At 37.5% G+C, this 27,392-nt stretch overlaps 1 protein-coding gene across 1 annotated transcript in view; it reads right to left on the bottom strand.

The window, feature by feature from the left end:
• LOC106869608 (ras-related and estrogen-regulated growth inhibitor) overlaps positions 1-23,666 on the bottom strand; it is a 79,591-nt gene extending 55,925 nt beyond the window's left edge. The window contains exon 1 of the mRNA XM_014915416.3: positions 20,971-23,666. Coding sequence (XP_014770902.1) covers positions 20,971-21,079 — 109 coding nt within the window. The 5' untranslated portion in view covers positions 21,080-23,666. The remainder of the gene's footprint in view (positions 1-20,970) is intronic.
• Positions 23,667-27,392: the final 3,726 nt, after the last annotated feature.

The following is a 27,392-nucleotide window of genomic DNA, read 5'->3' as shown; positions in this document are numbered from 1 at the left end:
ATTCAGATCTGGAAGTGTCGACACAAATATGATCGTTAGCTTTAGACAGTTGCAAGAGAAATGCATACAGCAAAAATTCCCTCTTCGTCAAGGATTTGGTGACCTAACGAAAGGTTTTGATACGAAGAATAGAATTACATGTACAGAATACTGAGGGTTAGAACATGAATTTTGTTCATATTTGTTCAACTACACACTGGTATGAAGGCCTACTTCAGCTCAAATGATGCTATGTGAACAGTGGTATTAAGGAGGAAGATATACTTGCGTCAACTTTATTTTCCTTAGGCTTTGCAGTCGTGAATACTCATACATTCTAGCACTGTGATCTAGATAATTTTACCCATTATCGCACAAGTAAAATGTTTAATATGTGTCACATCAATGACTCGGATTTCATCAAGCGTTCAATCAAGCAGCTCAAATGTTGGTATGAGTACTGGCACTGCAAACACATAGCGGGCCACTGTTTTATTGAATGCAGAGAGTTCTGAGGTCCAAATTTTCTTTATTCGGCTGTAATATTCTTTAGTGACACGTGTTTCGTTACAGGTGCCATTGTATGATATGTTTTCATCCACTCCTAGATACCAGTAACATTTCTCGTCAGATATGGGGGAAACAGTCAAATCATTGGTGGAGAATAATCTGGTTTATGTATGTATGTGTGTATGTGTGTATGTGTGTATGTATGTATGTATGTATAAATATATGTATGTATCTTAACATACATATATAAGACGTAAACAAATATGGTAAAACAGCAGGTACTAAGTATAACTAGTAGCTACCTGTGAGAGAGAGAGAGGAGGAGGATGTGTGAGTGCGTTTGTGTAGTGTGCGTGTGTGTGTGTGAGAGAGAGAGAGAGAGAGAGAGAGAGAGAGAGAGAGAGAGAGAGAGAGAGAGAGAGTGAGACGGAGAAGAAGAGAGGGTGAGTGATTCTTAAATTATGCAGCTAACAGAAATACGAGAGCTCGTGTTTGTTGAAAAGAGTATCCGAATTACACGAACGGTAACATTTATCTGTTGATCTGTGTTGACTCTGATGCGAGGACTTGTATACAGAATATCCTGATACTCTGAGTTATTTACAAACAACTGTATACATAATACACACGTGCCACCAAACCCATTCTAGTGAAATATTTACAATTTTTAATTAAATCTCTACATGTCTGTATACACACAATCGTGTGAGCAAAATATTTTCTATTTTTCGTATAAACATAGTTCAAATAATACGTTCACGAACTGGGTTGTTCATAAAGATGGTGCATACGTTCGCTTGCTGTAAAGCGAAGCGGATGAATGGCAAATTACCTCTATCATTCTTGCTTACGACTGTAGTTAGTTATATGCGGTGAATTTTTAACAGGATTTGTTGGCTGAATATTCATCAACATAGACAGAGGTAAAGATGATGAGACACAGAAAGATTTCGATGATCTACGTTACAACAGTTACTCAGGTTTTTGTTATCCATTTAACTATTATATCGGATTGTTACTGATTCATAGTTAGTTTCTTTACCTTGCATGTTTTACGAAGTGTTATCTTATTACACTAGCCTACCCGTCGGGGTATGACATTATATGAAGTAACGGTAAATAAGAAATTGGAGTCAACATCAGCTTTGATCACTGTTCTTCTTCTATTTTGCACATCTGCAACAGCAACACTCGTTACAATCGTTAACTGCCAACTCCAATATATATTATAATGCATATCGTCACAACTACCATAACAACCGTTACATATATATAATGAAATAAGCTAGTCTTAAAATCTCGCAGTAACGTCCTTTCGAACGGAGCAGCCATGTTGAAGAGGCGACAAACATTACACACACACACACATCACATATACAGGCATGGCTGTGTGGTAACAAGCTAGAAGCTTTCTTTCCAACCACATGGTTCTGGGTTCAGTCACACTGCGTGGCACCTTGGGCAAGTGTTTTCTACTATAGCCTAGGGTCGACCAAATCTTTGTGAGTGGATTTGGGAGACGGAAACTGAAAGAAACCTGTCGTTTATATATGTGTGTGTGTATATGTGTGTCCTACCACCACTTGAGAATCGGTGTTGGTTTGTTTACGTCCAACAGAATAAGTACCAGGCTTAAAAAAGAAAGTAGTAGAGTCGATTCGTTTGACAAAAAACTCTTCGAGGCGGTACTCCAGCATGATCGCAGTCTAATGAGTGAAACGATTAAAAGATAAAAGATAACTACAAAATGAAATCTGAAATTTTTGAAAAATGATGTGCTCACCCATCAATTTTTGGTGCGCGAGCACAAAAAAAAAAAAAGAAAAAAAAAGAAAAAAAAAGAGCTCGTCACCAATTTTTAGTTTTCTTATCGCATTAAATTCCGCTTTAGTCTTAATCTATGCCATCTCAAAGGTATATTGTAGAAAATTTCAAAAAAATATACCCATTTTTCTGAAAGTTATAAGGAAACAAGTTCGACTCGGGCGAATTATCAGAAACTCCTCCCCACAAACTCGAAAAATTTTTCACAAATTCTGATATAATCAGCAAAATATATTTGTAGGGAATTTTATTAAAAAAATATCAATTTTTCTGAAAGTTATGAGGAAACAAAATCGTGGTGGTGGCGGCGGTGGCGGGGAGCACTTGTACAGGTAAGCCGAAAATATTTTCGTGTACAGCAGACTGTGTATGAGAAATGTAACAAGCAGACTATAAGCAGTGGGTTTTCTAATCTTCAGCTGGAAATGAGGAGAGATTGGACTCTAAGGAGTGGCCAGTGAAACGATCGGGAAAAACAGAATCTCAGTAAGGAAACGGGACTGGGTGCGAGAAAGAACAAATACAGATGCCGCGGGTTATTTTTAGAAGTGTCATAGATATAGGTTATAAATTACCCTTTGACGTTTTCAAAGCTATTTAAAAAAAATCAAGTTATCGCTGTCATATATAATGAAGTAACCATTAATGACTAATTTGAAATGATTAGCCAGGAAAAAAAGCAGTATTAGCCAATGACTAATATTTCAATCATTCAGGAGACAACTTTGGAAGATGCTTAGGCATTGTTAAATCCTCTGAAGGCGGCAAACTGACAGAATCGTTGGCACACTGGACGAAATACTTAGCAGTGTTTCGCCCGTCGTTACGTTCTCAGTTCAAATTCCACCGAGGTTGACTTTGCCTTTCATTCTTCCGGGGGTCGATAAATTAAGTACCAGTTGTGTAATGGGGTCGATGTAATCGACTAGTCCCCTCCCTATAGTAGAAAGGATTATTAAACCTCCTCATCAAAGCATAGACTTCATTATACTTGCTGAAAAAGTGATGAGATAATCACCAAGAAAATTGTAATTGAGTTAGGCATGAAAATCATATTTTACAGAATATTGTAAGAGAATCTTTAAGAATTCAAGAAAATGTTTCACGCTTCAATATTACATATTTAATTTTAATTGTTCTTTTACTTTCTTTTACTTGTTTCAGACAGTGGCCATGCTGGAGCATACAAAAAATATCTGTTCTAATATTTTATTTATTAATTCCAAATGCTTTCAGCATTTGGAAATTGGTTTCTAAACGCTGTCCACTTATGATCTGACTCAGCTGTTCAAATGCAATTTGAATTGAAAATGATAAAAATTTATAATGACCTTCAGCAAATCACATTTTCTAACAATTCCTTCTAAATAATACGTTGATTAATTATAGAACAAGGAAATTAGAAAGCCCATCGCTCTCAAATTTTCCAAGTTTAGAACCACAACCCACCATACTGCCATAAAAGGCATTGATGCCTGTGTCTCAGCTAATCAGCATTGGCTAACTTCTTACGGTTGATACAGTGAACTTCAAATGAAGCGCACAAGTTTTTCTGCAAAACAGTTTGATCGAAGGTTCTGGAAATTTTTGCTTCTAGTTATTAAAAGTCAGTGAATTCAACCTCAGGCTAAAGAGCCATCCAACAATCCACACAGAGTTACATCATTTTTCTCATTGAGTTGGTCTCACACCGTCTTTTACTTTTTCTTATCATGCTGAGCCGTGTTCGACAAACGGTACCGACTTTGTGTTGTAATGTCGATTCATATACATATCACTGACATGTAATAGACTAACTCTTACTACTTTTTCCATCTTCAATAACTATGAACTACTTTCATAACATTACCTAGTATGTTGTATTTACAAACTATTTTTTATTTCGTTCGTTATCCCATGAATGTTGTCCCATCAAATCAAATTTTTGTACACACATGTAAATATAAAAATACAGGTTAATGAAAATATACGAAGATTCAAATAAATATTAGTGTGAAAATTCTTCTCTTACGCAACCTGCCTAATACTGTGAACTGCCAACGAAGAATTAATGATTAAAACCCGCACTAAAATTTTAATTTCATCATCTGATTGTATTACTTTTATTTGGCAGCATTAGATATTTTTACATTATTAAAAATACTATTTTAGCATCAAATAATGAATATACGGCTTTACAGAAAGTGACTTTTATATATCATCATCAATAATATTAATACGCTAAATATTTTAATATCTAACGGGTTTTTTTTCCTTCGGTCTGAGTTTTTTATTTACTTTCATAAGTCCAACGGGCATTTTTTTTTAAAGGTACAGCGTTCCGTACTGGTTCGTTATCTAACTTCATAGGATAACATCATAAATTAGCATCAATTCTCATTTACTTTGTCTTCTAACGGTTTCAATACCGATATGCTATACAGTTTCATTATGTATCATATCTTTTCAACTTGTTTATTTACGTGTAATTATAGGGCAACTATGAATGTTGTCTATGAATGTTGTCTATTTTTATTGTCTGCTTTGAATTGATCCGACCCTGAAGAGATACAATATTCCATATTTTATAATATGCATGAATCGATCTGGATATTGCATCGAAATGATCATAGGTCATAATAAAGTCTTTACAATAGATCAGATTTTAGCTCTTATTTAAATCGATATACATACAAAAACTCACATGTGAGTATTTTGCTACGTTTGATAACAGATACAATATTTTTACCAAATTTTGGTATAAATCTATAAATACACACACACACACACACATATATATATATATACATATATATATATATATATATATACATATATATATATATGTATGTATGTGTGTGTATATATATGTATGTATATATATACATACATACATACACACATATACACACACACATATATACACACAGACAAGCACACACACACATGCACTATACACACGCACACACACACATATGAGGCGTGACTCTTTGTACGTACCCAAAGCATTTAATTTTAAAATTTTAGACGATATAATTGAAGTAGAGTATACATAACGTGTATTTACCCTCTTTCTATCTTTCCAGCTGTATTTCATAAAATTGAAGATCTTCATTGCCATAAGATTTGTTGTACACATTCATTTGTATATCTTAGGAAATTATTGCATGCATGCAGCTAACACCACTGATGTGTTACATACATACATGCATGCATACTGTGTGTGTGTGTGTGTGTTTGCTATGACAGTAGGCTTCGCAAGAACGTCTGGGTGAGGAAAGGTCTCGGCCTTGAAATCAAATTAAAGAGCCGTTGTTCTGCCAACTTTGCTACATACTAGTGTGATGCAGACTGTTTACAGCTGGCGTGCCAAGAAGTTTAATTGCATCCATTTGGACTACCTGCGCAAAATGCTGCGCCTTCGTTAGCAGGACGAAGTCACAAATACTGAGGTTCTGAATGGCGTAATGTTGCTCGCCCAGTACCTACACTCTCCTGTACGGTGCCCAGCCGTGCTGGTCTGGTCACATTGTTAGAAAGGTTGATTGTTGGAACGACTTCCGAAATATCTTTTATGCGGCGAGTTCTAAAGAAGGTGAAAATCTTCGGTCAGTGGCCTGAACAAGATACCATCGGGCTTTCTCTAAAAGACTTTAGCTTTAATCCAGTCATGAGAAACCCATGCTTCTTAAAGAGCCTATATGGTGCAATTTTAAGGAGAGATGTATTTGCGTCTAAGAGTGCCACGAACACACGCGCTGAACAGAAGAGGGAACTGGAGAAAGTGCGGAGAAGCCGGAGTATTGGCAAAATATGAACGTGTCAACCACTACCGGACGTAGTGATGTTATAATTACTACTGAACATAGCGATGTTATAGTTATCGTCTATATGGGCGGACAAACGATATATGTAGGCATGCATTTGTGATTGTGTGTGTGTGTGTGTGTGTTTGTTTGTATGTGTGTATGTATGTACGTGCGCGCGTGCGTAAAAATAGACTCCCGATAAATGTATACTCTTTTACTCTTTTACTTGTTTCAGTCATTTGACTGCGGCCATGCTGGAGCACCACCTTTAGTCGAGAAAATCGACCCCAGGACTTATTCTTTGTAAGCCTAGTACTTATTCTATCGGTCTCTTTTTGCCGAACCATTAAGTTACGGGGACGTAAACGCACCAGCATCGGTTGTCAAGCGATGGTGGGGGGACAAACACAGACACATATATATATATATATATAAATATATACGACGGGCTTCTTTCAGTTTCCGTCTACCAAATCCACTCACAAGGCTTTGGTCGGCCCGAGGCTATAGTAGAAGACACTTGCCCAAGGTGCCACGCAGTGGGACTGAACCCGGAACCATGTGGTTGGTAAGCAAGCTACTTACCACACAGCCACTCCTGCGCCTATATAGATTCTTTCTTGACACATATAAATGGTAAGAAGCTTGCTCCCCAGCTACATGGTTTACCACTACTACTATTTCAGTTTCAGATTTGATAAACAGAGGCAATGTTTGGAAAATCCCATTTTTTTTTTTTAGAACAACAATAAAACATTTATATCCTGTTATTATTCATATATCCTGTTGGAATGAAAAATCATTGGAAAAACTGTTAGAGCGTTGGACAAAACTCTTACGTTATTTGTTCCGGCTCTTTTACGACCTTAGTTCAAATCCCACCAAAGTCAACGTTGCATGCCATCAGTCCAGATTGGATTAAGTGAAATATCATAATTAATTTAAGACTTCCAGTCTGTGCCAACATGCATTCATTGACATAGTAGAGTAGATTCCATATCCTCGTCCAAAGGTGATGCTCTGAGACAGTAGCATGGTTAGAAGACGATGGGATGGTCCGTCTTTGGCAACGCTTTTATAGAGGCCGTACTTTTGGGTCAGCTCTATAAACGTGTATAAGCTTGTGGGGGCCCGCACTCTAAATATGTCACTGCTCTGAGGGGAGATAAAGTGACACTATGGAGTGCTGGAGTATACAACAGTCACAACAATATTATCTATCTATTTCTAATACCTTATATTTCTGCCAGCACACTATACGTACGCCTTTTATTACTCACTCACACGTATACATACTTTTCCCTCTAAAAGTGGATCCCTATTTAAAAAGAATGACACAAAAAAAAGAAAAAAGAAAAGAAGAAAAAACAATTAGAATGCCAGAAAAAAGTCTTGTGGTATTTGGTATAGTTCTTTGTATTCTGAGTTCAAATCTTATCAGTCAACTTTGACCTACATTGACGCTGCCGATATCTGAGCAGGAGGACAAAAGTTCAGGGCTTCAGGTCTCTGGTCCACTCTACGCTGCTCTACTGTTACGAGAGTTGGACACTGTCCAGAGCCCTTAAGAGCCGGTTGAACTCCTTTGGTGCCAGGATGCTTCGCAGGATTATATCTTACCATTCGTCAGATTTCGTATCCAACCAACGACTATATTCAAAAACTGAGGTGCGTCTTATTCCTTGCATGATTCGGGAACGTCAGCTTAAATTGTTTGGTCATGTTGCTCGGTTTTCCAAGTTAGATTATGCGTACCATGTTCTCTTCTCTGAAGATCCAGCTGGGATGACAGCTCGCGTTGGTCGGCCACATGCCTTATGGTCACAGCAGATTAGCAAGTATTTCACGACGATGGGAACTGACTGGGACACTACTCGGAGGGTCGCCTTAGACGACTTGAGCAGACACCAACAAATGGTGGAAGCAGCGACACGGTGAAACGACGCATGCCCTCATATCTGACCTTCCCTCAGGAGTCAATAAAATAAAGTGTCAGTCAAGTATTGAGGTCGATATAATCGGCTATACCCTCCTACCAAAATGTTTCACCTTATGTCAATATTAGAAGTTTATAAGGTAGTGAACTGGCAGAATCGGTAGCGCGTCGGGCAAATTGCTTAGCGGCATTTCGCCCGTTATCACGTTCAGAGTTCAAATTCTGAAGCGGTTGACTTTGCCTTTTATCCTTCCGGAATCGATAAAATGAATACCAGCAAAGCTATGGGGCCGATGTAATCAACCTACCCATCTCCCCTAAACCTGCTAGCCTTGTGCCAAAATTTGAAACCATAATTAGAAATCTATATTGTGTTATTTAAGCATCTAAGATAATATAACAATAACAACATTCTTATTTGGTGAACTATGATAGACAGGATATAAATACTTAATTGCACTCATGATTTTCACAGTTTTAGCTTAGTACTTTTTATAGTCAATGTTTTTTTTTTGTTTTCAATTTTTTATATATACGGAAAAAAAATATCAATTCGTCATTTCGGTTTTCCATTTTCACTTCACTTCTTGGATTTAACGAGGAAGCGCATAGTCTTAAGTAACGCTTAAACTAGGCTTGTTTCTCTCTCTCTCTCTCTCTCTGTATATATATATATATATATATATATATATATAGTAGTAATAATAATAATAATAATAATAATATAATTTTCTATGAGAGACAATTCCACTTTTAGCTCTACAAATCTCACACTCTCTATTTGTCACCATCTTTGCCACTCTCTCTCTCTCTTCCTCTCTCTTTCTATATGTATTAACTCTCAGGCATTACTTTCATTTTATTTAAAACTTCTTTTAATGTTTACTCTCAGTTTTATGACAGCTATGACAAATCCTGTTTTCTGACAAGGTAAATATGATCAAACTTTGAACATCTGTATTATTTTTCTAACACTTTTTTTCCAGAATTAATGAATCACAAACTCAGATCCTGCCTGAAAAAGTACATCAATATACCAAATTTGAAAATGTTCACTTAATCTTAAAAATTTCAAAATTTGTGACAGGGACAGATCTCTCTCTCTCTCTTTATATATACATATATATATACAATTAAAAGGGTAAAGGTTTATCAATTTAATCCCTTAATTATGTTTATACATACATACATATATATATATATATATATATATATATATAAATATATATATATACATATACAAATACTCCTGTTGTTCCTACACCTGTCTTCATCTTTTGTTTTTCTGTAAATTTGAACTATGTATATATGTGTGTGTGTGTGTGTGTGTGTGTGTGTGTATATATACACACACATACACTCAATTAAAGGAACTTATTGATTATATGCGTTTTGCTCCATTTATTATTATTCTTCATGGCCTTCGTGCAGGTGACATGTAAAAGCACCCACTACACTCTCTGAGTGGTTGGCGTTAGGAAGGGCATCCAGCTGTAGAAACTCTGCCAAATTAGATTGGAGTCTGGTGTTGCCATCCGGTTTCACCAGTCCTCAGTCAAATCGTCCAACCCATGCTAGCATGGAAAGCGGACGTTAAACGATGATGATGATGATGATGATGTATATATATATTCTTTTACTCTTTTCCTTGTTTCAGTTATTTGACTGTGGCCATGCTGGAGCACCACTTTTTGTTGAACAAATCAACCCCAGGACTTATTCTTTGTTAGCCTACTATTTATCCTATCACTATCTTTTGCTAAACTGCTAAGTCACAGGGGCGTAACCACATCAACATCGGTTGTCAAGCGATGGTGGCGGGGACAAGCACAGACACACACATATAGGACAAGGTTCTTTCAGTTTCCGTCTACCAAATCCATTCACAAGACTTTGGTCAACCCAAGGCTATAGTAGAAGACACCTGCCCAAGGTGCCATGCCGAGGGACTGAACCCGAAACCACATGGTAGGGAAACAAGCTGTCTATCATTCGTTTTCTCATTGTAAACTTTCTCACTCTCTATAAAAGTATATTACTCTTGCTGAGTGTTTATTTGTGTTTGTCAATATGTGTGTGTGTGTGTGTGTGTGTGTGTGTGTGTGTGTGTGTGTGTGTGACAGGCTTTTTTCAGTTTCTGTCTACCAAGTCCACTCACAAAGCTTTGGTCAACCTGAGGCGATAGTAGAAGGCACTTGCCCAAGGTGTCGTGCATTGGGAAGCAAGCTGTCTATCTCATTCATTTTCTCATGGTAAACTTTCTCACTCTCTATAAAAGTATATTGTTCTTGCTGAGTCTGTATGTGTTTGTCAATGTGTGTGTATGAATGTGTGTAAGGAATTTCATTAGGGTGACAAGAGTGTTTTAAAAAAGTATGTAAAAGATAATTTATTTTAATAGCATATTTTTCTGTTACTAAAAGCTTTTTTCTTACACACACACACACACACGTGAACTTGCTTAGTGCAAGATGGGGGTTAAACATTTAAATTACAAATATTTTTGTTTCGCTTCAATCCTAGCAATGGACCACTGCATCATCATTCCATAAAATGTGTTTATAGGGAGAAAAATATTGAAAAATATCAGTACATGTCAGAGTGACAAAAAAATGAGCAAAGGTACCCGAAGGATTTGCTACAAACAACAGCTAAAAACTCTGTTAAATCACACAGCTTTTTCTCTGAAAATTATTTCGAAATTATAAACAGAAATAAATTGCAGATTCAGACTGTCCATATTTTAAAACTATGATTAAAAAAAATTTCAAAAGAAAGCCCAAATTTTAGAATTTCACGTGAGCTGCGTGGCAAGATTAATGAAAACATAAAAAAAAAATTCACTATTGTTTTCAAATTAAATTTGATTTTCTTTTTGAAAATGAAAGAAGTGGGAATTGTAATGGTCTTCGCCAATTTTCAAAATTTTTTAAAGGCTTCTCCTCTCATTTTTGAAAAAAAATCATTAGCCAAAATCGGTTCTGAGTGGGGGAGGAGTATCTGAAAAAAATTCATAATTTTCCAAAATTGGACAAAATCAGTGCAGAAGTGAGGGCGGGATTCATAAGTTTCCTAATATATTTTTTCATTAAAAATTTTCCCCCAAGGAAGTGATAAAAAATCAAATTGAGAAATCATTGTTAAAGCAGAGAAATCCCAACTTATGTGGGAGTGCTATTCTGAAAGTCCATTAAGACATTCTATTGCAAAATTTACCTGGCAATGTCAGGATATTCAGCTAATGTTCATATAAATATATACACATACATACATACACACACACACACATATATATATATATACACACACACATATATATATATATATATATATCTGTGTGTGTGTGTGTATTTATATACACATACATATATATGTGTACATACATAGATATATTCATGCATTCATTCATATATATATATATATAAACTATACACTCACATATATATGTAAGCAAACTGTTGAAAACTTTTTTCATCTTATAAGAGTAATAATAGCCAATCTTTCTGCTATTTTCACAGCTATACAGTGTTCTAAATATTACTTTCTTGTTTGTACAGTACATGTGTGTGTGTGTCTCTGTGTGTATGTGTGTTTATATATTTCTATATTCAACAAATGAAGTTCCAAATCATAAAATTGAAAAATCCCCATCGAAAGAGGGGAAATCCAACTGAGGTGGTTCTACTACTCCAGGCATCTGTCAAATACTTAATTGCACTGTTTACACAGACAAAGTGCTTGAAGTTATACAAATAACCTGACTCTTTATATGTATGTTGACAGGAAAACAAATAGAGAAGGAAAGAAATAAAGAGATTGAGAGAAAACAAAAAAAAGTGAGAGAGAAAGGGGGAGAGAAAAGGGAGAGAAAAACAGAGATGTTGTATAAAAAGAGTGAGAGAGATGGAGACGAACTAAATATGTGTTTTTATCTGATGCAGTACTCTTTCTTCCAATCACTGGCATGCGTTGATGATAATAATAAAACTTTCTGATTTAGTCACAAAGCCTGTAATGTTGAAGGGAGATGGAGGAACTGATACCATCGACCCCTGTACCTGATAAGTACTTTATTTTATTAACCCTAAAAAGATGAAAAGCAAAGTTGACCACAACTGGATTTGAACTTAGATAGTACAAGTTTGGGAGAAATGCTGCAATGCATTTATTCCAAAGCTATGATGATTCTTGTCAGCTCACCAATCTTGTGATGACATTAATAGTTAATGCTTTCAGGCAGTGAGCTGGCAGAGTTGTTAGCATGCGGGCTAAATGCATAGTGGCATTTTGTTTGTCCTTATGTTCTGAGTTCAAATTTTGCCAAGGTCAGCTTTGCCTTTCAACCTTTCGGGGTGGATAAAATAAGTACCAGTTGAGTACTGGGGTTGATGTAAGTGATTAAACTCCCTCCCCCAAAATTACTGGCCTTGTGCCAAAATTCGAAACCAGTAATTAATGCTTTCTTATAATTGACTCATGATCACATATTTGTTGAGGGAATAAATTTTAATCGAGTCTTAGTATTTAAGTACTTTATTAGTATATTTGAACCAGAAATTGGATGCATACTTATTAAGTATCATAGATGGTAAATTAAGTTCACTAAATAACCTAAATAAAAAACAAGGGAATTATCTACTTCCTCAAGAGCCTACCATCCCATCTAACATGTATATGACATATCTACTTCATATATAATACGAAGAAACTGGATGCAATGAAGAACTATTAATATGGTCACATCAATGGTTAACATCAGTGACATACAAATTCTTTCAAGCAAGCAAAGTAGATTGGTTAACATAATATTATAAAAGACTAGCAGAGATGCCCAGCATTGCTTGGGATTTAAATGACATAGTTTGTATATATGGTACAGTTAAGTTGAAACATGTGATACAGGGAAGCGCAACATTGATGACAAAACATTTGAGGAATAAATGAAGGGCTAATTCGACTAAGTGACATGTCATGCATCGGTTTGAAAGATTCCAGGCCTAAACTTGTCATGGAAAAGTGGGTGGTGGGTATATGATTTTTGAAGGCATCAAAAAGCTCTCAGTGGATATACTCTACTTTGAGTCAGTTGGCACTGCCACTACCATACTGAGCAATCAGCAGATATAGGAACTACATCTATGTGATAAATTAAGCCTGTGGGCACGCTCAACAGCACCACACAAGAGAAATCTACATGAAAGAAATGATGTGGTAAGGGGGCGAATTGGCGGCGAGCTGGCAGAAACGTTAGCACGCCGGGCGAAAGATTTACAGGTATTTCGTCTGCCGTTACATTCTGAGTTCAAAGTCCGCTGAGGTCGACTTTGCCTTTCATCCTTTCGGGGTCGATAAATTAAGTACCAGTTACGCACTGAGATTGATATAATCGACTTAATCCCTTTGTCTGTCATTGTTTGTCCCCTCTATGTTTAGCCTCTTGTGGGCAACAAAGAAATAAGGGGGCGAATTGGTAAGGGAGCACTTGAGTCCCCAAGTACTGCAAAATACAATAGTAAACAGTGATTGATTAGAAAAATAATTCACTCAAAGTAATTCTGTGAATTGGTACAGTGTTTTTGTTTTAAATATATATTTTTTAAGGAAAGGAGAAAATTTAATTACATAGACACAGTCATAGCTTTGTGGTGAGAATCTTGCTTCCCAACCACATGGTCATGAGTTCAGTCCCACTATGTGGCACCTTGGGCAAGTGTCTTCTACTATAGCCTTGGGCCAACCAAAGACTTGTGAGTGGATTTGGTAGACGGAAACTGAAACAAGCCTATTGTGTTTATATATCTATATATTTATGTGTCTTTGTGTCTGTCTTTGTCCCCCACCACTACTTGACAACTGCTGCTAGTGTGCTTACGTTTTCATTACTTAGTAATTCAGCAAAAGAGATCGATAGAATAAATATCAGGCTTATAAAAGTAAGAAAATAATTACTGGGGTTAATTCATTTGACTAAAAATTCTTCAAGGTAGTGCCCCAGCATGGCCACAGTTTAATGACTATATAATAAGTAAATGAGTGGAAACTTTACTGGTGTGTGTGTGTGTTAAATAATAAGGCACTAAAAGAGAATGACTCTCCCCAGACACAACAAAACATGCTTCAACACATGAACTCACATAAAGAATCTTGCAAACCAAATCCCAAAATGAAGTATACATATGCATACATATATATATATATATATATATATATATATATATATATATATAGATAGATATAGATATAGATATATACACAGTCCACTCTGTAAGGTGATTGGTGTTAGGAAGGGCATCCAGCTGTAAAAGTCCTGCCGAAACAGACAGTGAAGCCTGGTGCAGTCTTCTGTCAAACCGTCCAACCCCTACCAACATGGAAAGCGGACGTTAAATGATGATGATGATGATACACACACACACACATGCATATTCATATACATACATGTATATCTATCTATCTATCTATCTATATATATATATATATATATATGTTAGTGTGTAAATGTGTGCATGTGTGTGTAGAGTGTGTGTGTGTGCGTGCGCGCGTGTGTGTGTGCGCATGCATGTGTGCATATGTTCTTCCTAGAATTTTGCCATGAACATTTATTTTAGTTAATTTTAAACTTTATACTTGCTATTTCCATTCCACTAAGTGGACTTTAGCATTCTGTGGACAAATCTTTTGTCATCCATAAACACTTAGTCTGTTTGTCTGTCTGTCTGTCTCTCTCTCTCTCTCTCTCTCTCTCTATATATATATATATATATATATATATATTTATAATTATGTATATATATTTATATTTATTCATATTTATATATTTATAATTATATATATGTATATTTATGTATGTTTATATATTTATATATATATTTATGTTTATTTATATCTATATATATATGTGTGTGTGTGTGTGTGTACATACACATACATATATACATACCTACATATATACATACCTACATACATACATACATACATACATAAAGCCGTAAAGTGTGACAACTGAGTGCACACTGAAAATATCCCCCACATCATAAGCAGTTTTCCGAAAATGTCATCACGGTATTATCTACTAATGAGACATGACATTGTAGCTAGGACACTCTATAATGAAATTCTGTAAGGAACGATAATCCCAAAGACAAAGAAATAAGAACCCACAATATGGTAGAAGCCATAGCGACTCATGATAAAAAGGAATACTGGTGGAATGTACCAGTGAAGACCTCAATAAAATGTGTTTCTTTCTTTCTCTCTGTTGTAGCTGGACAAAGAAGACAGATTCTTGTCTGTCTCCTGTCCAAGCTTGTTTTTTCACGTTTGCCACAAGATGAACTGAAGGCAAGGATTATGGCAGCATTCAACAACTTAGACAAGGAGACCATCCAGAAGCGTTGCAGGAGATTCATGGTTGAAGTGAATGGCGATTTTATTGAATAAATTTACTCTTTAGTATTTCAAGATATTTTTATGTAATTTTGGTTGATATATCTGTTAAAATGAAATGCCAGTGTTATTTTCATTTTTGTGTAATTTAGACAACAGTATATTCACCGAACCCTGTATGATTGCTGATTGCTTTTATATTCAGTTATAATAAAAACAATTTTACACTAATCTGATGGATTACTCTATACTTTTGTGGGGTACAAGTTTATTATTCTTACACAAGAAAAGCCATTGTCAGAGTTCTGACCAGCTAAGCCATCATTGAATCGCCAATGATGGCTTAGCAGGCTGAAACTTCAAAGTCACAGTCAACATTCTTGTATAGGAATAAAAAAAATAACAACAACAACAGCAGTAAGAATATGCATGTACATTTGTGTGTATGTATGCATATATGTATGCGTGTATGTAGTGAGATTCATTGAAATCTAAAGATATGTATATTAGTGTTGAATGCAGTTATTCATTGTAACAAATGGTGTGTATATTGGCTTTGAAATGTGTGTATAATGGCATAGTACTGAGTGTATACTGATACTGAATGATATGGATACTGGTGCTGAATAATGTATATATTTGTATTTACTCTTTTACTTGTTTCAGTCATTTGACTGTGGCCATGCTGGAGCACCACCTTTAGTCGAGCAAATCGACCTCAGGACTTATTCTTTGTAAGCCTAGTACTTATTCTATCGGTCTCTTTTGCCGAACCGCTAAATTACAGGGACATAAACACACCAGCATCGGTTGTCAAGCGATGTTGGGGGGGTCAAACACAGACACACAAACATATACACACACACATACATATATACATATGCATATATACGACAGGCTTCTTTCAGTTTCTGTCTACCAAATCCACTCACAAGGCTTTGGTCGGCCCGAGGCTATAGACACATGCCCAAGATGCCACGCAGTGGGACTGAACCCGGAGCCATGTGGTTGATAAGCAAGCTACTTACAACACAGCCACTCCTATGCCTGTATTGAAGATATTAGTATCAAAAGAGGTGTATATTGGTATTGTATGGAGTGTATATTGACATAGAACTTTTTTGTAGATCAACTGAATGATGGAGCCTTTATGTGGACTCATGACTTACAAGACGTCGTAGCCAAATCTCCCTCAAATGATGCCTTAGTGTTTGATAAAAACAAAAGTGTTGTCGACATATTGAATATAGAATGCTTTTGCTAATAAGTCTACACTACCAGGTCTGACCTATTGTTATGCAATAAATATTCTTGCAGTTGATAAGGGTTACTTTCACAAAGAGGGCCCCCCCCCACCTTAATGAAGCAGGAGCTGAAGTAGTAGTAGTTGGAGTAATATTTACAGTAGTTGTTGCTGTTGGCACTCCATCGCTTACGATGACAAGGGTTCCAGTTGATCCGATCAACGGAACAGCTTGCTCGTGAAATTAACGTGCAAGTGGCTGAGCACTCCACAGACACGTGTACCCTTAACGTAGTTCTCGGGGGCTATTCAGCGTGACACAGTGTGACAAGGCTGACCCTTTGAATTACAGGCACAACAGAAACAGGAAGTAAGAGTGAGAGAAAGTTGTGGTGGAAGAGTACAGCAGGGTTCGCCACCATCCCCTGCCGGAGCCTCGTGGACTTTAGGTGTTTTCGCTCAATAAACATTCACAACGCCCGGTCTGGGAATCGAAACCGCAATCCTATGACCGCGAGTCCACTGCCCTAACCATTGGGCCATTGCACCTCCACATTTACAGTAGTAACTGTAGTAGAATAGCAGTAGTAGTAGAATAACAGCAGTAGTAGTAGTAGTAGTAGAAGAAGAAGAAAAAGAAGAAGAAGGAATCACTGCAGTAGTTGTTGTAGTTTTTAATTGGTTGTTCAAAAGCTGAGGTGGGTCAGCTAAGGGCTTGTTAGTCGGTGGGGGTAGATATAAGAATGATGATGTTGGAATAACTGTAGTAGTAGTATTAGTAGTAGTAGAAGTAGAGTCAATCTAATTGTCTAGCACCCCCTACTCCCAGATTTCTGGCCTTCTGCCCAATGTTCCCTACAAAACAGTACATTTGCACATGTTTCACAACTAGTACACAAAAGAAAAAAAGAAATATGTGCACACAGGATTTTCAAGATGATATAACTTTTGTTTGTTTGTTTTTGTTTTTTTGTCTTTGGATGTATACATATTTTGCAAAGCAAGACAAAATTTGAAGGTACAAAAAAAACAAAAAAAAAATTAGAGGGAACATTGCTTGTGCAGATAGTAGAATCATCATCATCATCATCATCATCTTTGCTATGATCATTGTTATCATCATTACCAGCTGCAGAATTATCATTATCATCATCATCATCATTGTCGTCGTCGTCATCGTCGTCATCACCATCACCATCATCATCATCATCATTGTTGTTGTCATCATCATTGTTGTCGTTATTATCATCGTCATCATTGCCATCATCATCATATTCATCATTGTCATCATCATCATCACCATTGTCATCATCATCATCATCATCATCATCATTTTGCTTTAATGTCCACTTTTCCACAAGTCAATCCCACTGCTCCTCCCACCACCCCAGTCTAATCCTTTATCAATATCTGTTAATCAAATGGGGGTGGCGAACTGACACTCATCAAAGCATCAGATAGAACAGAATATCTGACAATATTTGGTCTGGTTCTTTGTGCTCTGAGTTCAAACCCAGAGGTCAATAAAGTGCCAGTACTAAGGACAAAATTTATTTTACATCCCTTCTTTCTCTCTCTGGACTGTATTGAGTATTTATCCCCTCTTAAACATAGATGTTCTGTTGGAACAAACTATACTGTAATAAGTTGCAATGAGAGACACTCTCATAATGCACTCTCGTTTATATCACTAGCAGGGAGATAAATCCCAACCATCTCCAGTGCCGAGATCACCAGATCATGGGATTTCAGCCTTCCTTGGTCTTGTCAATGATGAACGCTTGACCACTGGAGATAGCAGTGACTCATCTCCCCCACCAGCGATATAGAGAAAAACAGTACTAGAACAGGTGCTGGTGTCACAATTAGCCAGTGATCTTTTTAAAAAAATATTTATTAGCAACAGAGGCAGTATTTAAACTGAGAGGTAATATTTATCCCCACTTAAATGTGGATGTTCTGTTAGAACAAACTATACTGCAGTTGCTGCCATGGGAGAACCTCTCATACTCTTTTTACTCTCTCTCTCTTTAACTAGTTTCAGTCCATTTGACTGTGGCCATGCTGGAGCAGCGCCTTTAGTCGAGAAAATCAACCCCGGGACTTATTCTTTATAAGCCTAGTACTTATTCTATTGGTCTCTTTTTGCTGAACCACTAAGTTACGGGGAAATAAACACACCAGCATCGGTTGTCAAGTGATGGTGGGGGGACAAACACAGACACACAAACACACACACATATACATATATATATATACATATATGCAACGGGCTTCTTTCAGTTTCTGTCTACCAAATTCACTCACAAGGCTTTGGTTGGCCCAAGGCCATAGTAGAAGACACTTGCCCAAGGTGCCATGCAGTGGGACTGAACCCAGAACCATGTGGCTGGTAAGCAAGCTACTTACCACACAGCCACTCCTGCGCCTACACATATTGGCTTATATTTATTATCTATCATTCGTTGCAGTTGTTGGACTGCAGCTGGGGCACCAGCTTGAAGGGTTTAGCTAAGCAAATCACTCCTAGTACTTATTTTATGAACCTGGTATTTATTCTTATTTCTTTATTGCCCACAAGGGCTAAATACAGAGGGGACAAACAACGGCAGACAAAGGGATTAAGTCGATTACATCGACCCCAGTGCGTAACTGGTACTTAATTTATCGACCCCGAAAGGATGAAAGGCAAAGTCAACCTCGGCGGAATTTGAACTCAGAACGTAACGGCAGACGAAATACAGTTAAGCATTTCGCCCGGCGTGCTAACGTTTCTGCCAGCTCGCCGCCTGGTATTTATTCTGTCAGTCTCTTTTGCCAGACTGCTAAGTTACTGATGGTAATGTTATTTTAGCTGTTATAGTTGTTGTTGTTGTTGTTATTTCTCTTCAGATCAACTCTTATTGAATGAACCTATGGTCAAAGTTAGTCCAGCAGTGACCACTCTGTCCTGTTCTTATACTATGTGCAGGAAACCCAGGACTACAATCCAATGTGCCTTTTCCTGTGATTTAAGGGATGCTTGGGGCCTATTTCTAGCAGCCCTAGTGACCATGTAGATACTCCCTTATCTGTGTGTGTGTGTGTGTGTGTAATTCTCACACAGAGTCAGTTCCAGGTGTGAGGGAGGGCAGTAAGGTCAGGACTGAGCAGTAGTAGTAGTAGTAGTAGTAGTAGTAGTAGTAATAGTAGTAGTAGTAGTAGTAGTAGTGGTAGCAGCAGCAGCAATGGTAGCAGCAGCAACAGTAGAAGTTGTAGTAATAGTAGTAGTTGTGCACAAATGATGTGGTGATAGTATTGTGAACTACTACTACTACTACTACTAGGAGCAAGTAAGGTTGTTGGTAAGTTCTGATTTTTCTTTTTATGCATTTGTTTTATCTGTGTATGTTTTCACTTACTTGACTGTGGCCATGCTGGGGCACTGCCTTCGTGTATAATGAAAGACATTCCAAATCATTACCTTCCATTTTTTTTTACCTTCTTTCTATTTCGATACAATATACACAGCACAAACTAATGCAGTGAGAGATAATTTCTGCGTGAGATTTGGCTGCTATTTCTAGTGACGCAGCCAAGCAAGCACAGAGAACAAGGTGGCGTCCTCATTGAGCTCGTTTAGCAAGATAAGGTAAAGTTTAGAACAGACATGGGGGAAACCTTTCTCAAGAAGTGATTGCATTAGACATGGCTCATCATTCAGGCCCACTACACTACCTACAAAATTGAAGGTTAATTTTTCACTGGGTGTGCCATTCAGGACGCCCTACCGGCCACAGGTTATCCATAACTGGTCTAAAAGTGTCAAGTAAACATGTTGATAGTAGTAGTAGTAGTAGTAGTGATAGTGGTGGTGGTGGCGGCGGCGGCGGCGGCGGTGATGGAGGTGGTGTAGGTAGTGGTGGCTGTTGTTGTTGTTGTTGTGGTGGTTGTTTGGGTTTTTTTTGGAGGTAGTTGCAGCAGCAGCAGCAGTTGTTATTAAGCCCAATGTTAGCTCTGATTCAAAACATCAAAGCAGTCGTAGGAGATCTAAGCCAATCCTGTTGCGGCCATCCCGTCTTTTTCCAATTGCAGGGAACCCTTCGTCAGTATTATCCAGTATTATCCAGCATCCCTTTTCTAATAGTAATTAGGGATGGAGGTGTGTGTGTGTGTGTGTGTGTGTGTGTGTGTGTGTTGACGGAGATTTAGCTGTTATTTCTAGCAGATCAAATGACTACATTGTTGCCTCATATCGATGGCAAGTAGTAGCAGGCGCAGGAAGAGATGCAAGGATAAGAAGAGGAGATAAAGATTTCACTCACCTGATTTGCCGACACCTGGAGACCCCAGCACAATTAAGTTAACTTCCTTACTGCTGTGACTGTGAGGTTGCAGTATTTCCTCCATGGTGGTAACGCTTTTTTTCTGCATCCCATGAGATGACCACAGCAGTCGTGAAGAACCGATAGGTGGCGGTGGTGGCAGTGATGAAGCCAGTTGGAAATATTTGTTGATAACGGTGATGTTTTTTTTATAGCTTCTTAATTTATTTCTTCTTACTGTTTTCCTTTTGTTATTGTTAATGTTGTTTCGGTAGTTGCTGATATTTTATGATTAAGATTAACAGCAGAGTCCAGAGTAACAGTGATGGACCAAAGGCCTTGCGGTACCTAGTTAGTTTACAGTCCTCTCTCCGTTCTAAGTTCAAATCCAGCCGAGTTTAACTTTACCTTTCATTCTTGTGCGCTGGATAAAATAAGTTATCAAAGATTTGAGTTTGGTGTTACTGTCTATGTAACTGCTTTTCCTCCCAAGTTTGAGGCCTTATAGTATTTAATAGCGTACCTTTATGTTTTTGAGTTTAAATTCCGTTGTGATCGACTTTGTCTTTCCTTCCTCCGAAGTTGTTAATATAAAGTTGCGATGAAAGTATTGTGTTTGTTGTACACCAAATTCTTAAATTTAAAGCATTTTGCTCTGTCAAGCGAGTTGCAGTGTTCTTCCAGCGTTGGACAAAATCACTGTACAGTCATAGTTAACCCCTTTACACGTTCAGCATTCAAAATCCCACCGTATTAAACTTTTTATTGTTTTTTTTTTAGCTTTCCATTTTTGTATGAGAATGATAAAGTTACCATCAAATACCGTTTCCCTAAAATTTTCGGTTCACTTGTCTTGGAAATAAATATTTAAAATATTGATTATCGATTCTGTTATTCGTGGTGACAAGGGTGATGGTTTGGCAGAATCGGGTGAATGCTGGTTCAAATGTTCTTTTGGAGTGTATAGTTACGTTCCTCTTTATGTTCTTTGTTCATCAATTAAATCGTCCAGAGAGGAACGGGTTTATTGATAAAATAAATACTAATCAAATATTTTAACTTAGAGAAGTGGGAGTTCAGATCATCGATGTAATTATCGAATATCGATTATATTCCTGCCAGAGAAAGGAAAAACATCTCTGATATTTTTTTTAATTAATCAGTGTTGTGGCCACCGACGTTCTTACTTAAAAGTAATGGAATGAGTACAGTATCGATAAAAAATGTTTTATGCTACTTTTGCTGTCTCTTTAAGTCCAAATGACGCTGATTTCTTGTTGGTAGTTGTGGTGATGGCCTGTTTCTCGGGGTTTTTTTTTCTTTTTAAGACTCAGGTCATCCCAAACTGAGAAAATTTACAGAAAATGTACCTGCTATTTCTAGCAGATCGGGCGAACAAACTACGTAGCAGCTCCCTAGTTGATTCGATGTAGTACTTGTTCTTACTGTTATTGTAGCTGTGGTTGTTGTGCAACGCTAGATTAGCTCTGAGTAAGTCCTGTTATACGCAATCGACCGAAACACTTGGCACCGATTCACAGTGTTGTTGTTATTGTTACAATAATGATGGTAATGACGATTTCTACTGCTGTTGTTAATCGTAACTGTAAACTCCAACCGTTGTTATTACATATGACTTTTAGTAGTTTGTTTTTGTCTTTTTAAATGATGCGAAAAGTGATGGCGATGACTGTGTATGTGGGTGAGTTGTTTTTTTTTTTCTTGTTTTTTTGGGGGGTTTTTTTTTACCAGGTCAAAAGTTGTTGTTGCGATGATGACAATAATGGTGATGATAACTGTACTGTTTAAAAATTTGAAGAGACATCTTGAGTGTTTGTAGTGGCGCGAGTCGTCATGGGATAGCCGTTTTGGAGTAAGTATAACTATAAGAAAACGGGGAAGACAGAAGAGAGAGAGAGAGAGAGAGAGAGAGAGAGAGAGAGAGAGAGAGAGAGAGAGACCGTCAGACAAACCGTCAGACAGACAGAGACAGACCGTCAGACAGACAGATAGATATAGATAGATAGATAGATATAGATAGATAGATAGATATAGATAGATAGATAGATGAAGAGGTACGTGAATGATAGATACGTAAATTTTCTTTTCTTTCTTTTTTTTTTTTTAAACAGAAAAAGCGTATATTGAATGAATGAGCGAAAGCAAACAAAGTCTGTGAAAGTATCCAGCTAATATAATTTACAAAAGCACAGGCGGAGATGGTAGTGGTGTTGAAAGTGGCGGTGGCGGAAGCGGTGATGATGGTCGGTTTATTAGTTGATGGTGGTGGTGGTGGTGGGAGAGGGTTGTGTGACGTTGGAGATAGTCACTGTGAAGATAGGAATTAAAAGTGGAAGTGAGATAACAGAGTGGCTGAAGAGTTAATAGGTGCTGGATGTAGTGGCGGTTTTTGGGTGGTGTTCTTCTTGTTGTTGTTGGTGGTGGTGGTGGAGGGGCATATGTGTGTGTTTGTGTGTGTGTGTGTGTGTGTGTGCACACATACTTGTTGAATATGGTTAGCATAGCTGGACAAGATGCTGGTATAAGAGTTCCGAAGATAAGATGTACGTACGTTTTCTATGCCCTTGACACTCGTCTATCCCAACAAAACATCAACAGATTCTAAATATTGCCAACAGTGTTTTTAAAGAAGAAAACAAATTGCCGCACGCACATGAAAGCAGTTACATGTGTGTGTGTATGTGTATGTGTTGTGTGTGTGTGTTGTATGTTGCTCGCGCGCGTATGTATGTTTAAAGGCAAAGTAAAAAAATATATTTATAGACAATCATGTGTATGTGTTCTTACGAGAAACTAATAAAGTTTTATACATATATAACGTACAGCTTTCAATTTCTTTCTCGCTATGCTTACACACAAACACGTACAGACACACATGTATGTATACATGTATATATATGTGTGTTTGTGTTTATATATATATATATATATATATATATATATATGTATATGTATATATTTACACACACACACACACGCATCTTTAATTGTTTCAGCCATTGGACTGCGGCAATGCTGGGGCACTATATTGATAGGTTTAGTCGGACAAATTGATATCAGTACTTATTTTTTTTTCATTCTGGTAACCTGTTCTATCGGTCAGCTTTGCTGAACCGCTAAGTTACGGGATGTAAACAAATCAACCGGCTATCCAGCAGTGAAGGAGTAAACACACACACACACACACACACACACACTCACACACACATACATACACACACACATACACATAAGAGCAAGTACAGTGAAGAAGTGGCGAGCGGAAATCTAACATTTCGAGCAGAGAGTACTTCTTCAGGGGGAAAGTTGATATTAGTGAAATTAGCGAGAGTATCTCAATAATTTTTCACTTTAACTTTTCCCGAGGAAGGACGTTCGGAAACGTTGGGTTTTCCACTCTCTACGACGAGTTTACTGTACACTTTATCCCCGCCTCCAGAGAATGCGTCATAATTACCAAACGGCAATTGAGATCAGTTCCATACGAGAAATTTAAGATTATTTCAAGAATCAAGGATCTCTCAGAGTTGACATACCACTAGATAGAAGGACAAGTTTATTGTTTGTAGATAAGAAAATAATCGTGGACAAGTGTTTCCGCCTCAACGCATATATTTACATTTGGTTAACAGCCGTGCTTTCGCACGCACTTCTAAATTATTTATATGTATATGTATAGGCGCAATGGCCCAGTGGTTAGGGCAGCGGACTCGCGGTCATAGGATCGCGGTTTCGATTCCCAGATGGCGTTTTGAGTGTTTATTGAGCGAAAACACCCAAAGCTCCACGAGGCTCCGGCAGGGGATGGTGGCGAACCCTGCTGTACTCTTCCACCACAACTTTCTCTCACTCTTTCTTCCTGTTTCTGTTGTACCTGTCACGCTGAATATCCCCGAGAACTACGTTAAGGGTAAACGTGTCTGTGGAGTGTTCAGCCACTTTCACGTTAATTTCACGAGCAGGCTGTTCCGTTGATCGGATCGACTGGAACCCTCAACGTCGTAAGCGACGGAGTGCCAACAACAACATGTATAGGCACCGGCATGGCTATGTGGTTAAGAAACTCGCTTTGTAAGCATATCGTTTCGGGTTCAATGCGGTACCTTGGGCAAGTGTCTTTTATTGTAACCCCGGACCAACCAATGCCTTGTGAATGAATCTGGTAGACGGAAGCAGTGTGAAAGCCTGTCACACAAACAGGCGCGCGCACAAGCACACACACACTGTTTGTGTTTGTTCCTTCTACCACTTGGCATCCGATGTTGGTTTGTTCACGTGCCCGTATCTTATCGGTTCGGTGAAAGAGACGGTGCCAAACAATGGTGGCAGTCTAATGACTGATACACGTAAAAGATACAAGATATACTTATTTATTTAAATAGATCTATCTATCTATCTATCTATCTATCTATCTATCTATCTATCTATCTATCTCTCTCTCTCTCTCTCTCTATATATATATATATATACATACATACATAAATATACCCATATATATATATATATATATATATATATATATATATATACATATATTTTTATGTGGCTGTGTGGTAAGTAGCTTGCTTATTAACCGCATGGTTCTGGGTTCAGTCCCACTGCGTGGCACCTTGGGCAAGTGTCTTCTACTATAGCCTCGGGCTGACCAAAGCCTTGTGAGTGGATTTGGTAGACGGAAACTGAAAGAAGCCCGTCGTATGTATGTATATATATTTATGTATGTGTGTTTGTGTGTCTGTGTTTGTCCCCCCACCATCACTTGACAACCGATGCTGGTGTGTTTACGTCCCCGTAACTTAACGGTTCGGCAAAAAGAGACCGATAGAATAAGTACTAGGCTTACGAAGAATAAGTCCTGAGATCGATTTTCTCGCCTAAAGGCGGTGCTCCAGCATGGCCGCAGTCAAATGACTGAAACGAGTAAAAGAGTAAAGAGAGTAAGAGTATATATATATATGTGTATATATGTACATGCCACTGGCCACTCATAATATGAATATATCGATGAAAATATATATTAGATACCATACAAAATAGATTCTGGGTTTATTGAAATTATCTTCATTTCCAGGGAGGGTGACATTTGGGACTAGCCCCGAACAAGAAGTGATAACCTCAAGAATTCTCAAAATTCACTGTCAATGAAAAAGACAGTTCTCTTGTCTAGAGGACATGTGTATATGTGTGTGTATATGTACACGCGCGTGGCCTACCTGTGTTGTAAGAAACTTGCTTCCCAACTACATGGTTTCAGGTTCTGTCCCACTGCGTGACACCTTGGGCAGGCATCTTCTCCTATAGCCTCGGGCCGACCAGAGCCTTGTGAGTGAATTTGGTAGATGGAAGCTGAAAGAAGTCCGTCGTATATATGTATATATACGTCTGTGTGTGCGTTTGTCCCTCATCACCGCTTGGTAACCGATGTTGGTGTATTTACGTCCCAGTAACTTAGCGGTTCGGCAAAAGCGGCCGATAGAATAAGTACTAGGCTTTAGAAGTAAGTCTTGGGGTCGATTTCTTTGACTAAAAACCCTTCAAGGCGATGCTCCAGCATGGCCGCAGTCAGATAACTGAAACAAGTAAAAGAAAAGAAAAAAACATATACATACATGCACTCCCCCCCATATATATATATTATATATATATATATATATATATATATATATATATATATATATATATATATACTCTAGAATACATTGGTGGACTTTCGGAATAGTACACCCACATGAGTTGGATTTTATCTGTTTGGACGGGGATTTTTCATTTTTTTTTTCACCACAACCTTGCAAAGGAGGGGTGGGGACTTTTTAAGAAAAGAAATTTTGAAAATATATGAATCTTTTAAAAACTCCTCTCCCCCACTCATTACTGATTTTGACCAAGATTTTTTTTTTTTTTTTTTTTGTATTGCACACTTAAAATGATGGTAGAAAGCCTGGATGGTTAAAAAGTTAAAAAGAATATTGGAAATTACAATGGCCACTTCCTTTATTTTCAAACGGAAAATGAAACGTAATTTAAAAACAATAGTGAATTGTTTTCATTAACCCTGTCCCCTCCCTCATAAGGGAGGAAGCTTTTTATGGACTTTCGGAATAGTACACACACGTAGTTGGATTTTATAACGGTTTTGGCGGGGTTTTTTCAATATTTTTTTCTTTCACCACACCTATGCAAATTATGGGAAAGCTTTTTAAGGAAAATTTTGAAAATATACGAACTTTTCAAACCCCTTTGCCCCACTCAAACCGATTGCATTACGCACTTAAAACGATGGGAGAAGCCTTGAAGGTTCAAAAAGACCTTTTTGGAAATTACAATCCCCACTTCCTTTACTTTCAAACAGAAAATGAAGCGTAATTTAAAAACAATAGTGAAAATTTTTAAATGTTTTCATT

This window comes from Octopus bimaculoides, chromosome 18 (assembly GCF_046866305.1).
Source record: "Octopus bimaculoides isolate indiv1 chromosome 18, ASM4686630v1, whole genome shotgun sequence".
Taxonomy (NCBI): domain Eukaryota; kingdom Metazoa; phylum Mollusca; class Cephalopoda; order Octopoda; family Octopodidae; genus Octopus; species Octopus bimaculoides.
The sequence above is the reverse complement of the archived record's forward strand: the minus strand, read 5'-3'. Positions and strand labels throughout refer to the sequence as shown.